This window comes from Cherax quadricarinatus, chromosome 62, assembly GCF_038502225.1.
Source record: "Cherax quadricarinatus isolate ZL_2023a chromosome 62, ASM3850222v1, whole genome shotgun sequence".
NCBI lineage: Eukaryota > Metazoa > Arthropoda > Malacostraca > Decapoda > Parastacidae > Cherax > Cherax quadricarinatus.
This window is the reverse complement of record NC_091353.1, coordinates 20,171,037-20,184,347: the sequence shown is the minus strand read 5'-3', so window position 1 is coordinate 20,184,347 and position 13,311 is coordinate 20,171,037. Positions and strand designations below refer to the sequence as shown.

At 39.7% G+C, this 13,311-nt stretch overlaps 1 protein-coding gene across 5 annotated transcripts in view; it reads right to left on the bottom strand.

The window, feature by feature from the left end:
• Nucleotides 1-833: 833 nt before the first annotated feature.
• LOC128691603 (sec1 family domain-containing protein 2-like) overlaps nt 834-13,311 on the bottom strand; it is a gene marked incomplete at its 3' end in the record, with an annotated part of 115,605 nt that continues 103,127 nt past the window's right edge. For all 5 annotated transcript variants that reach the window (XM_070098481.1, XM_070098482.1, XM_070098480.1 and 2 more), the window contains 1 exon segment: nt 834-977. In XM_070098481.1, the coding sequence (XP_069954582.1) occupies nt 834-977 (144 nt within the window).

Genomic DNA, 13,311 nt, shown 5'->3' with positions numbered 1-13,311 from the left:
AGGCCACAACTGAGGAAACTGCTTCAGAGGAGGGGAGAGAGAAATGGAGGAAGTTGCCTTCTTCAAAGATTAAGGAAATTTGTGCAAAGTGGGTTGACGTGCAAACCTTTATGGAAGAAAATCACCCTGACACAGCTATTGCAAGCCGTGCTGGTGACTTTTACAGTGACAATGTTGTGAACCACTTCAAGAAAACCTTAAAAGAACATGAGGTACAGAGCACTATGGACAGATTTTTGGTGCGACAAAGGTCCAGTGACTCTCAAGTTGTTCCCAGGGGCATTAAAAAACAAAGAAGGAAAGTAACCCTGGAAAAGGACTTGCTACCTAAAGTCCTTATGGAATGGGATTCGCCTTCCAAAAATTAATACACTTCCATCTCCCCTCCTCCCATCTCATCACACATCACTACAGCTTCAATGAAGCTAAGTGTCATTTATTCTTCATTTAGTATTTAGTATTATTCATTTAGTAGTACACAATATATATTGTGCATGTATCCTTCTTTTTGTGTAGGAAAATGTATATTTCATGTGTTAAAAAAAAAAAAAATTCATACTTTTAGGTGTCTGGAATGGATTAATTGGATTTCCATTATTTCTTATGGGGAAAATTAATTTGACTTACGATAATTTCGTCTTGTGATGAGCTCTCTGGAACGGATTAACATCATAAGTCAGGGGTTCACTGTATATCACAAAGCATGATTTCTGACTTTGTACAATGTAGGATATCCTGGCATTATCATGTATTTGTACAATACATGATATCCTGGCATTTACTAGCAACAGTTTCATCATATACTATACTAGTACAACATTGATCTCATTTACCTGCAATAAACCAGCATTTTCAGTAAAGGCATCAATGTCTGATGCAAATTGTTGAATATTTTTCTTTAAGTTTTCTGGTGTTACTCGCGCTTCCTTTTTTTCAGGTTCACTAGCCAAGTTTTTATGACTAGCTGCTTCCAACACCTGAAACAAAAACATTTTTAACTATTTTTCCAGGATTGTTTAATATCTTGTTTCCATTATTAAAAACATTTACCTCTGTATTCATTGAAGACCTAACTAGAGTAAAATACTGTACTACATACTGATTTGAATGGTATTTTAAGGAAGATTTGCAACATCATATTTACAACAGATTGGCAAAAAAACACTGAAAAAAGAAAACCTATTTCTCTTTTACATGAACTACAGAGAGAGAGAAGGATGTGTAGGGAAAAACCAGGAAGTGCAAATACTCTTCACCCCCACATCCTGAAAGTCAGAGGGCAGGAACATAAGGGTATGGATTTTAGCATAGAAAGTAGACATGTTGAGCCATAGACAGAAACAAACCTGCAATGTTATATATACACTCAACCCCCTCACCCACCAAACAATCTCAACTTCAATCCTTTTCATATCTACCAACCCTTCTTAAATCCCCTAACCCCTTCTACAACCCCTTTCACAACTACCAACCCCTCTTAAATTCCTTAACACCTTCCCCCTCTTTTTCAAGTCATCAGCAAAACAACTAGCTTCACCATCACAAGTATGACCATCCCAGCTGCCGTCACCACCAATCCCAAAACTTCTCAACTCGTGAGAACACTGCAGCAATGCTATAGATGTTAGCTCTGCCTAGGATGCTGGCTGCATAATAATTGCCTGCCTTGTTGGGAAGCACTGCATCCATGAGAAGTCTCATACACAAATATGGTGTCCTGTGGTAAGAGTATGTGACAAGCAGTCCAAGATCTTCCTGAATTTTTTTCTATGGGTGTCAATGAATATTTTTTAAAAGGTAATTTTTCTTATTCTACTACATTCTATGCTAGATTCTGTAGGTGAAATTTGGAATGACCTCAGTGTCTCTTGGAATGCATCCATTCCTCACAACTCTGACAGCATTCACTTCTGGCAACTCTTTGAAAGCATTTTTGGCATCCTTGAATTGCATGGCACAGGATACAGTTCCACAGACAATCAAACACAGCTCTTCATTCATTTCATAATGAGTGGTGGCAGTGTTGCTGTGTGGGCAGGATTATGATAATGTTTGACACCAGTGTATATACTTCCTCAACAGGACATTTGGTCCCATCTAACAGTCTGCACTACCCTTTGCTTCATCAGAGCTAGAATTACTATTATATTTAATGGAAAGTGCCACACCCACAGGGGTCATAACAGTGCCTGGAAAAGAGGAGGTAAGGAAGAGGAGGACAAGTCTAATTCCTTGCATTAGGAGTTCTTTATCAGTATCAAGGTACAGTATCTTCCTTGAGCCTGGGGTCACTTACCTTCATCAGTCTTATTGAAGAAGTTGAACTACTTTCTGTATACTAGAAATTTAATGAGAAAACATTAACGATAAATTCCCTAAAATTTCAAAAGTAATTATTTTTCCTCACATCTAACAATTTTTTATGGGTTGTTATTGTTAGATATAAATAAGATTTTTTTATGTTAAACAAGTTATTTTTTTTTTTTTTGCTTAAACAGACATCTGCTAAGACAGGGTGACTCAAAGAAGGAAACACATTCAAAAAATTATAATATTATAATTTTTTTTTTTAACAAACCGGCTGTATCCCACCAAGGTAGGGTGGCCCAAAAAGAAAAACGAAAGAAAATTATAAATTATACAGTGGACCCCCGCATACCGTTGGCATCACATAACGATTAATCCGCATACCGCTTGCTTTAATCGCAAAAATTTTGCCTCGCATACCGCTTAAAAACCCGCTCACCGCTGTTCGTCCGAGACGCGTCCAATGTGCGCCCTCAGCCAGCCTCACATGTGCCGCCCGTGCCATTGTTTACCAGCCAGCCTCCGCGGTAACATCCAAGCATACAATCGGAACATTTCGTATTATTACATTGTTTTCGGTGCTTTATCTGGAAAATAAGTGACCATGGGCCCCAAGAAAGCTTCTAGTGCCAACCCTACAGCAATAAGGGTTAGAATTACAATAGAGATGAAGAAAGAGATCATTGATAAGTATGAAAGTGGAGTGCGTATCGCCGACCTGGCCAGGTTGTACAAGAAACCCCAATCAACCATCGCTACTATTGTGGGCACCAGAAAGGCAATCAAGGAAGCTGTTCTTGCCAAAGGTTTAACTGTGTTTTCGAAACAAAGATCGCAAGTGATGGAAGATGTTGAGAGACTCTTATTGGTGTGGATAAATGAAAAACAGCTAGCAGGAGATAGCGTCTCTCAAGCGATCATAAGCGAAAAGGCTAGGAAGTTGCATGAGGATTTAATTAAAAAAATGCCTGCAACTAGTGCTGATGTGAGTGAATTTAAGGCCAGCAAAGGTTGGTTTGAGAGATTTAAGAAGCGTAGTGGCATACATAGTGTGATAAGGCATGGTGAGGCTGCCAGTTCGGACCACAAAGCAGCTGAAAAATATGTGCAGGAATTCAAGAAGTACATAGACAGTGAAGGACTGAAACCTGAACAAGTGTTTAATTGTGATGAAACAGGCATGTTTTGGAAGAAAATGCCAAGCAGGACCTACATTACTGAGGAGGAAAAGGCACTCCCAAGACATAAGCCTATGAAAGACAGGCTTACTTTGTTGATGTGTTCCAATGCTACTGGTGATTGCAAAGTGAAGCCTTTATTAGTGTATCACTCTGAAACTCCCAGACCGTTCAGGCAAAAGAATGTCCTCAAGGAGAATTTGTGTGTGCTGTGGAGGGCAAACAGTAAGGCATGGGTCACTAGGGACTTTTTCTATGACTGGTTACACCATGCATTTGCCCCCAATGTGAAAGATTACCTAACTGAAAAGAAATTAGAACTTAAGTGCCTCCTGGTGTTAGACAATGCCCCTGGTCATCCTACAGACGTGGCAGAGCGACTTTATGGGGACATGAAATTCATTAACATCAAGTTTTTGCCTCCTAATACCACTCCTCTCCTGCAGCCCATGGACCAGCAGATTATTGCAAACTTCAAAAAACTGTACACAAAAGCTCTGTTTGAAAGGTGCTTTGTAGTGACCTCAGAAACTCAACTGACTCTAAGAGAGTTTTGGAGAGAGCACTTTAATATCCTCATTTGTGTAAACCTTATAGGTAAGGCTTGGGAGGGAGTGACTAAGAAGACCTTGAACTCTGCTTGGAAGAAACTGTGGCCAGAATGTGTAGACAAAAGGGATTTTGAAGGGTTTGAGGCTAACCCTGAGAGGATTATGCCAGTTGAGGAATCCATTGTGGCATTGGGAAAGTCCTTGGGGTTGGAGGTTAGTGGGGAGGATGTGGAAGAGTTGGTGGAGGAGGACAATGAAGAACTAACCACTGATGAGCTGATAGATCAACTTCAACAGCAAGAGGCCAGACCTGAGGAAACTGGTTCAGAGGAGGGGAGAGAGAAATTGAAGAAGTTGCCTACTACAAAGATTAAGGAAATGTGTGCAAAGTGGCTTGAAGTGAAAGCCTTTTTTGATGAAAATCACCCTCACACAGCTATTGCAAGCCGTGCTGGTGACTATTACACTGACAATGTTGTGAAACACTTTAGGGAAGTCATAAAGAAACGAGAGGTACAGGCCACTATGGACAGATATGTTGTGCGAAAGAAGTCCAGTGACTCTGAAGCTGGTCCTAGTGGCATTAAAAGAAGAAGGGAAGTAACCCCAGAAAAGGACTCGACACCTCAAGTCTTAATGGAAGGGGATTCCCCTTCTAAACACTAACACTCTCTCTCCCCTCCTCCCATCCCATCAATCATCACCAGATCTTCAATAAAAGTAAGTGTCATGTAATTGTGCATACCTTTTTCAGTTTGTGTGTATTAAAATTAACATTTCATGTGGTAAAATTTTTTTTTTTTCATACTTTTGGGTGTCTTGCACGGATTAATTTGATTTCCATTATTTCTTATAGGGAAAATTCATTTGCATACCAATCATTTCGCATAACAACGAGCCCTCTTGCACGGATTAAAATCGCTATGCGGGGGTCCACTGTACTTATTTATTTACATTAATCAACAAATGATAAAATTTTGTTAATTATACATATTTTAGAAATCTGTCAAATTATTTCATAATCATATATTATAAATAATATATATATAATAATAATATATATATATATATATATATATATATATATATATATATATATATATATATATATATATATATATATATATAAATATACTATATATATTTTTTTTTCAACAAGTCGGCCGTCTCCCACCGAGGCAGGGTACATATATATACATGTATATATATTTATATATTTATATATATACATATATATATACACATATATATATACATATATATATACACATATATATATATATATTTTTTATTTATTTATTATCACACTGGCCGATTCCCACCAAGGCAGGGTGGCCCGAAAAAGAAAAACTTTCACCATCATTCACTCCATCACTGTCTTGCCAGAAGGGTGCTTTACACTACAGTTTTTAAACTGCAACATTAACACCCCTCCTTCAGAGTGCAGGCACTGTACTTCCCATCTCCAGGACTCAAGTCCGGCCTGCCGGTTTCCCTGAATCCCTTCATAAATGTTACCTTGCTCACACTCCAACAGCACGTCAAGTATTAAAAACCATTTGTCTCCATTCACTCCTATCAAACACGCTCACGCATGCCTGCTGGAAGTCCAAGCCCCTCGCACACAAAACCTCCTTTACCCCCTCCCTCCAACCCTTCCTAGGCCGACCCCTACCCCGCCTTCCTTCCACTACAGACTGATACACTCTTGAAGTTATTCTGTTTCGCTCCATTCTCTCTACATGTCCGAACCACCTCAACAACCCTTCCTCAGCCCTCTGGACAACAGTTTTGGTAATCCCGCACCTCCTCCTAACTTCCAAACTACGAATTCTCTGCATTATATTCACACCACACATTGCCCTCAGACATGACATCTCCACTGCCTCCAGCCTTCTCCTCGCTGCAACATTCATCACCCATGCTTCACACCCATATAAGAGCGTTGGTAAAACTATACTCTCATACATTCCCCTCTTTGCCTCCAAGGACAAAGTTCTCTGTCTCCACAGACTCCTAAGTGCACCACTCACTCTTTTTCCCTCATCAATTCTATGATTCACCTCATCTTTCATAGACCCATCCGCTGACACGTCCACTCCCAAATATCTGAATACGTTCACCTCCTCCATACTCTCTCCCTCCAATCTGATATTCAATCTTTCATCACCTAATCTTTTTGTTATCATTATATATATATATATATATATATTTTTTTTTTTTCAACAAGTCGGTCGTCTCCCACCGAGGCAGGGTGACCCAAAAAAAAGAAAGAAAATCCCCAAAAAGAAAATACTTTCATCATCATTCAACACTTTCACCACACTCACACATTATCACTGCTTTTGCAGAGGTGCTCAGAATACAACAGTTTAGAAGCATATACGTATAAAGATACACAACATATCCCTCCAAACTGCCAATATCCCAAACCCCTCCTTTAAAGTGCAGGCATTGTACTTCCCATTTCCAGGACTCAAGTCCGACTATATGAAAATAACCGGTTTCCCTGAATCCCTTCACTAAATATTACCCTGCTCACACTCCAACAGATCGTCAGGTCCCAAGTATCATTCGTCTCCATTCACTCCTATCTAACACGCTCATGCACGCTTGCTGGAAGTCCAAGCCCCTCGCCCACAAAACCTCCTTTACCCCCTCTTTCCAACCCTTTCGAGGACGACCCCTACCCCTCTTTCCTTCCCCTATAGATTTATATGCTTTCCATGTCATTCTACTTTGATCCATTCTCTCTAAATGACCAAACCACCTCAACAACCCCTCTTCTGCCCTCTGACTAATGCTTTTATTAACTCCACACCTTCTCCTAATTTCCACACTCCGAATTTTCTGCATAATATTTACACCACACATTGCCCTTAAACAGGACATCTCCACTGCCTCCAACCGTCTCCTCGCTGCTGCATTTACCACCCAAGCTTCACATCCATATAAGAGTGTTGGTACTACTATACTTTCATACATTCCCTTCTTTGCCTCCATAGATAACGTTTTTTGACTCCACATATACCTCAACGCACCACTCACCTTTTTTCCCTCATCAATTCTATGATTAACCTCATCCTTCATAAATCCATCCGCCGACACGTCAACTCCCAAGTATCTGAAAACATTCACTTCTTCCATACTCCTCCTCCCCAATTTGATATCCAATTTTTCTTTATCTAAATCATTTGATACCCTCATCACCTTACTCTTTTCTATGTTCACTTTCAACTTTCTACCTTTACACACATTCTCAAACTCATCCACTAACCTTTGCAATTTTTCTTTAGAATCTCCCATAAGCACAGTATCATCTGCAAAAAGTAACTGTGTCAATTCCCATTTTGAATTTGATTCCCCATAATTTAATCCCACCCCTCTCCCAAACACCCTAGCATTTACTTCTTTTACAACCCCATCTATAAATATATTAAACAACCATGGTGACATTACACATCCCTGTCTAAGACCTACTTTTACCGGGAAGTATTCTCCCTCTCTTCTACACACCCTAACCTGAGCCTCACTATCCTCATAAAAGCTCTTTACAGCATTTAGTAACTTACCACCTATTCCATAAACTTGCAACATCTGCCACATTGCTCCTCTATCCACTCTATCATATGCCTTTTCTAAATCCATAAATGAAATAAAAACTTCCCTACCTTTATCTAAATACTGTTCACATATATGCTTCAATGTAAACACTTGATCTACACATCCCCTACCCACTCTGAAGCCTCCTTGCTCATCCGCAATTCTACATCCTGTCTTACCTCTAATTCTTTCAATTATAACTCTACCATATACTTTTCCTGGTATACTCAGTAAACTTATTCCTCTATAATTTTTACAATCTCTTTTGTCCCCTTTCCCTTTATATAAAGGGACTATACATGCTCTCCGCCAATCCCTAGGTACCTTCCCCTCTTTCATACATTTATTAAACAAAAGTACCAACCACTCCAACACTATATCCCCCCCTGCTTTTAACATTTCTGTCATGATCCCATCAGTTCCAGCTGCTTTACCCCATTTCATTCTACGTAATGCCTCACGTACCTCCACCACACTTACATTTCGCTCTTCTTCACTCCTAAAAGATGGTGTACCTCCCTGGCCAGTGCATGAAATTACCGCCTCCCTTTCTTCCTCAACATTTAAAAGTTCCTCAAAATATTCTTGCCATCTACCTAATACCTCCCTCTCCCCATCTACTAACTCCCCTACTCTGTTTTTAATGGACAAATCCATACTTTCCCTAGGCTTTCTTAACTTGTTTAACTCACTCCAAAATTTTTTTCTTATTTTCATTAAAATTTCTTGACAGTGCCTCTCCCACTCTTTCATCTGCTCTCCTTTTGCACTCTCTCACCACTCTCTTCACCTTTCTTTTACTCTCCATATACTCTGCTCTTCTTATAACACTTCTGCTTTGTAAAAACCTCTCGTAAGCTACCTTTTTCTCTTTTATCACACCCTTTACGTCATCATTCCACCAATCACTCCTATATATATAATATATATATAATATATATATAATATATATAATATATCCTAGGTAGTGGGTTGGTAGACAGCAACCGCCCAGGGAGGTACTACCGTCCTGCCAAGTGAGTGTAAAACGGAAGCCTGTAATTGTTTTACATGATGGTAGGATTGCTGGTGTCTTTTTTTCTGTCTCATAAACATGCAAGATTTCAGGTACGTCTTGCTACTTCTACTGACACTTAGGTCACACTACACATACATGTACAAACATATATGTACACACCCATCTTGGTTTTCTTCTATTTTCTTTCTAGTTCTTGTTTATTTCCTCTTATCTCCATGGGGAAGTGGAACAGAATTCTTCCTCCGTAAGCTATGCGTGTTGTAAGAGGCGACTAAAATGCCGGGAGCAAGGGGCTAGTAACCCCTTCTCCTGTATATATTACTAAATGTAAAAGGAGAAACTTTCATTTTTCCTTTTGGGCCACCCCACCTTGGTGGGATATGGCTGGTTTGTTGAAAGAAAGAAGAATATATAATATATATAATATATATAATATATATATAATATATATGTAATATATATATAATAATATATATATAATGCAGAGAATTCGTAGTTTGGAAGTTAGGAGGAGGTGCGGGATTACCAAACCTGTTGTCCAGAGGGCTGAGGAAGGGTTGTTGAGGTGGTTCAGACATGTAGAGAGAATGGAGCGAAACAGAATGACTTCAAGAGTGTATCAGTCTGTAGTGGAAGGTAGGCGGGGTAGGGGTCGGCCTAGGAAAGGTTGGAGGGAGGGGGTAAAGGAGGTTTTGTGTGCGAGGGGCTTGGACTTCCAGCAGGCATGCGTGAGCATGTTTGATAGGAGTGAATGGAGACAAATGGTTTTTAATACTTGACGTGCTGTTGGAGTGTGAGCAAAGTAACATTTATGAAGGGATTCAGGGAAACCGGCAGGCCGGACTTGAGTCCTGGAGATGGGAAGTACAGTGCCTGCACTCTGAAGGAGGGGTGTTAATGTTGCAGTTTAAAAACTGTAGTGTAAAGCACCCTTCTGGCAAGACAGTGATGGAGTGAATGATGGTGAAAGTTTTTCTTTTTCGGGCCACCCTGCCTTGGTGGGAATCGGCCAGTGTGATAATAAAAGAATAAAAAAAATATTATAAATGATGTACTAGACATTATACAGTAGGTCCTCAAATAAAGTCGTTTCGTTATAATACAGATGAGAAAAAAAAATTGATTCCAAGCGAGGGCCACTGTCTGTGTGGAGTTTGCCATCAAAGAATACTGTTGGGCTAAGAACCTTGAAAATGAAGCTTGGCCTCTTCTGGACAATGCTCCAGGTCACCCACCTAACCTGAATGACGTCACAGATAATGTTCAAGTAACTTTACTGCCTCCAAATACAACCAGGGTGTTATAGCAACATTCAAAACCTACTATTTACAGTGCACCTTTAACCCTTTCAGGGTCCAAGGCCCAAATCTGGAGTCACGCACCAGTGTCCAAGAATTTTCAAAAAAAAAATTTGTTATTTTTTCTTATGAAATCGTAGAGAATCTTTTTGTGAAGGTAATAAAACAAAAAGTACGAAATTTGGTGGAAAATTGACGAAATTATGCTCTCGCGAATTTTGATGTGTCAGCGATATTTACGAATCGGCGATTTTGCCGAATTTGACTCCAATTTTAGGCCAATTACATTATTCCAATCAACCAAATTCTTAGCCATTTCACTAGTATTACTTCTATTCTATCGATTGAGCACAAGAAATCGCCAAGTCAACTGTTTCAACTACAAAATAAAGTGATCGGAAATTGTTAATTTGGCCAATTTAACACAAAGTTCAAAATATTCCAATTTCAAAATAGGGTCCAGAATGAACAATGTAGGCATTCCTGGCACTAAACTAACATTTCCTCTGTTCATTAGTTATGTTTTGAGGCTTTACAAATAAATTCCATTTTGATTTTTTTATTCACATAATGAATTTTTATTCACACCAAAAAATAGAAGATTTACTGTTATGCAATACTGTAATAATTGTATAAATATCATCACCATATTTGTGAATGTATATTAGACCCACCAGCTGACGTGTATTAGACGTGTGAGGTCGTTTGTTTACTCTTGAATATCGGCAAAAATTTAACATTTCTGCTACTTTGAGCTCAGTTTCAAGCCATTTCCAGTGCTAAAACCAATCAAAATCATCTCTATTTCTGTAATATGTCTTCCATTCTATCAAATGAGACCAAGAAATCGCAAATACAACTATAAAAAACATACGAAAATACACTGCAAAGTTGCTGTTTTAATCAAAAAATCATGATTTCATTTTTTTTCTCTCATTATACACAGTGTGCTGCAGGATCTGTTTTATGTGGTGCACACATACCACATAGATGTATTCTCTCATATCTAGGCCCAAATGTACCACTCACAGTTTATCAGAGTGAGCTGAGCTCATGGCGTAGATCTACGGTTTGGACCCTGAACGTAAAGCCGTAGATCTACGGGACGGACCCTGAAAGGGTTAAGGAAATGATTAAGCTCATAGATGGTGAAACTAAACCCACTGTAAGGCAATTTTGGTGTGGTTACCATATTGTGAATGCTATTAACAATTTGGTAGTGGCATGGCAAGAAGTGAAAACAACCAAAATGAATCTTGTCTGGCATAAAATCTATCCAGAATGTATTGCAGACTTCCCAGGTTTTGAGCAGCATATTATGAAAAATTCATCAGGAGATTATTGGGCTGGCACACCAGGCTGGATTTAATGAAATAAATGAAGATGTAGTGGAATTACTTGAATCACATGGTGAAGAATAATTTAATGAGGAGCTCATGGAGATGGAACAGCAACATGCTGAAGAGGATGATGATGAAACTGAGGATGCAGAACCATAACAAATCTTAACAACTAAAGATTTGTCTGAGGCTTTATGGTCGTTAAAAAGAGCTATGGCCATTTTCACCAAAAAAATCCACAGAGAGAGAGAAGTTCAGACGCAAACAGGATAATAATTAGTGGATACAGCTGCTGCAGGAAATTATACAGAGGAAAAAACTATGAACGACAACAAATGTTGGAGCAGTTGCAGCACCAGCAACACCACCAGCAACACCACCACCAACATCACCACCAACACCACCTATCACTTTGCTTCAACCTGCAGCAAAACCAGACCTCTCAGGAATTTCTTGCAATACTCCCACCCCAGACTTATAGAACTTCATGTTTATTGAGAACTGCAAGAGACCCCTATCACGTGCTTTTAACATCCTATGGAGAGGGAGCATGGACACGGGGGTTGTCCCACAGTTACTAAAAACAACAGACATAGCTCCACTCCACAAAGAGGGCAGTAAAGCAATAGCAAAGAACTACAGGCCAATAGCACTAACATCCCATATCATAAAAATCTTTGAAAGGGTTCTAAGAAGCAAGACTGCCACCCATCTAGATATCCATCAGTTACACAACCCAGGGCAACATGGGTTTAGAGCAGGTCACTCCTGTCTCTCCCAACTACTGGACCACTATGACAAGGTCCTGGATGCTCTAGAAGACAAACAGAATGCAGATGTAATATACACAGACTTTGCAAAAGCCTTCAACAAGTGTGACCATGTTGTGATAGCGCACAAAATGTGTGATAAAGGAATAACAGGAAAAGTTGGTAGATGGATCTATAATTTCCTGACAAACAAAACACAAAGAGTAGTAGTCAACAGAATAAAGTCTGAGGCAGCCATGGTGAAAAGCTCTGTACCGCAAGGCACAGTACTCGTTCCCATCTTGTTCCTCATCCTATCGGACATAGACAGGGATATAAGCCACAGTGCCGTGTCTTCCTTTGCAGATGACACCCAAATCTGCATGATAGTGTCCTCCATTGAAGACACTGCAAGGCTCCAGGCAGACATCAACCAAATCTTTAAATGGGCTGCAGAAAACAATATGAAATTCAATGATGAGAAATTTCAACTACTCTGATATGGTAAACGTGAGGAAATTAAAATTTCATTGGAGTATAAAACAAATTCGAACCACACAATAGTGAAAAACTAATGTCAAAGACCTGGGAGTGATTATGTCGGAAGATCTCACCTTCAAGGACCATAACATTGTATCAATCACATTTGCTAGAAAAATGACAAGATGGATAATGAGAACCTTCAAAACCAGGGATGCCAAGCCCATGATGACACTCTTCAGGTCGCTAGTTCTATCTAGGCTGGAATATTGCCGCACACTAACAGCACCTTTCAAGGCAGGTGAAATTGCTGACCTAGAAAATGTACAGAGAACCTTCACAGCATGCATAACTGAGATAAAACACCTCAAATACTGGGAACGCTTGAAGTTCCTAAACCTGTACTCCCACGTGTATATAATCATGTATCTCTCCAGGCAGGAGAGATACATGATTATATACACTTGGAAAATCCTAGAGGGATCAGTACCAAATTTGCACACTAAAATCACTCTCTACGAAAGCAATATACTCGGCAGACGATGCAACATCCCCTAATGAAAAGCAGGAGTGCCACTAGCATGTTAAAAGACAACACAGTAAGTGTTAGGGGCCCAACACTGTTCAACTGCCTCCCAGCATACATAAGGGGGATTACCAATAGACCCCTAGCTGTCTTCAAGCAGGCACTGGACAAGCACTTAAAGTCAGCACCTGACCAGATGGGCTGTGGTTTGTATGTTGGAGTGCGTGAGGCAAGCAGTAACAGCCTGGTTGATCAGGGCCT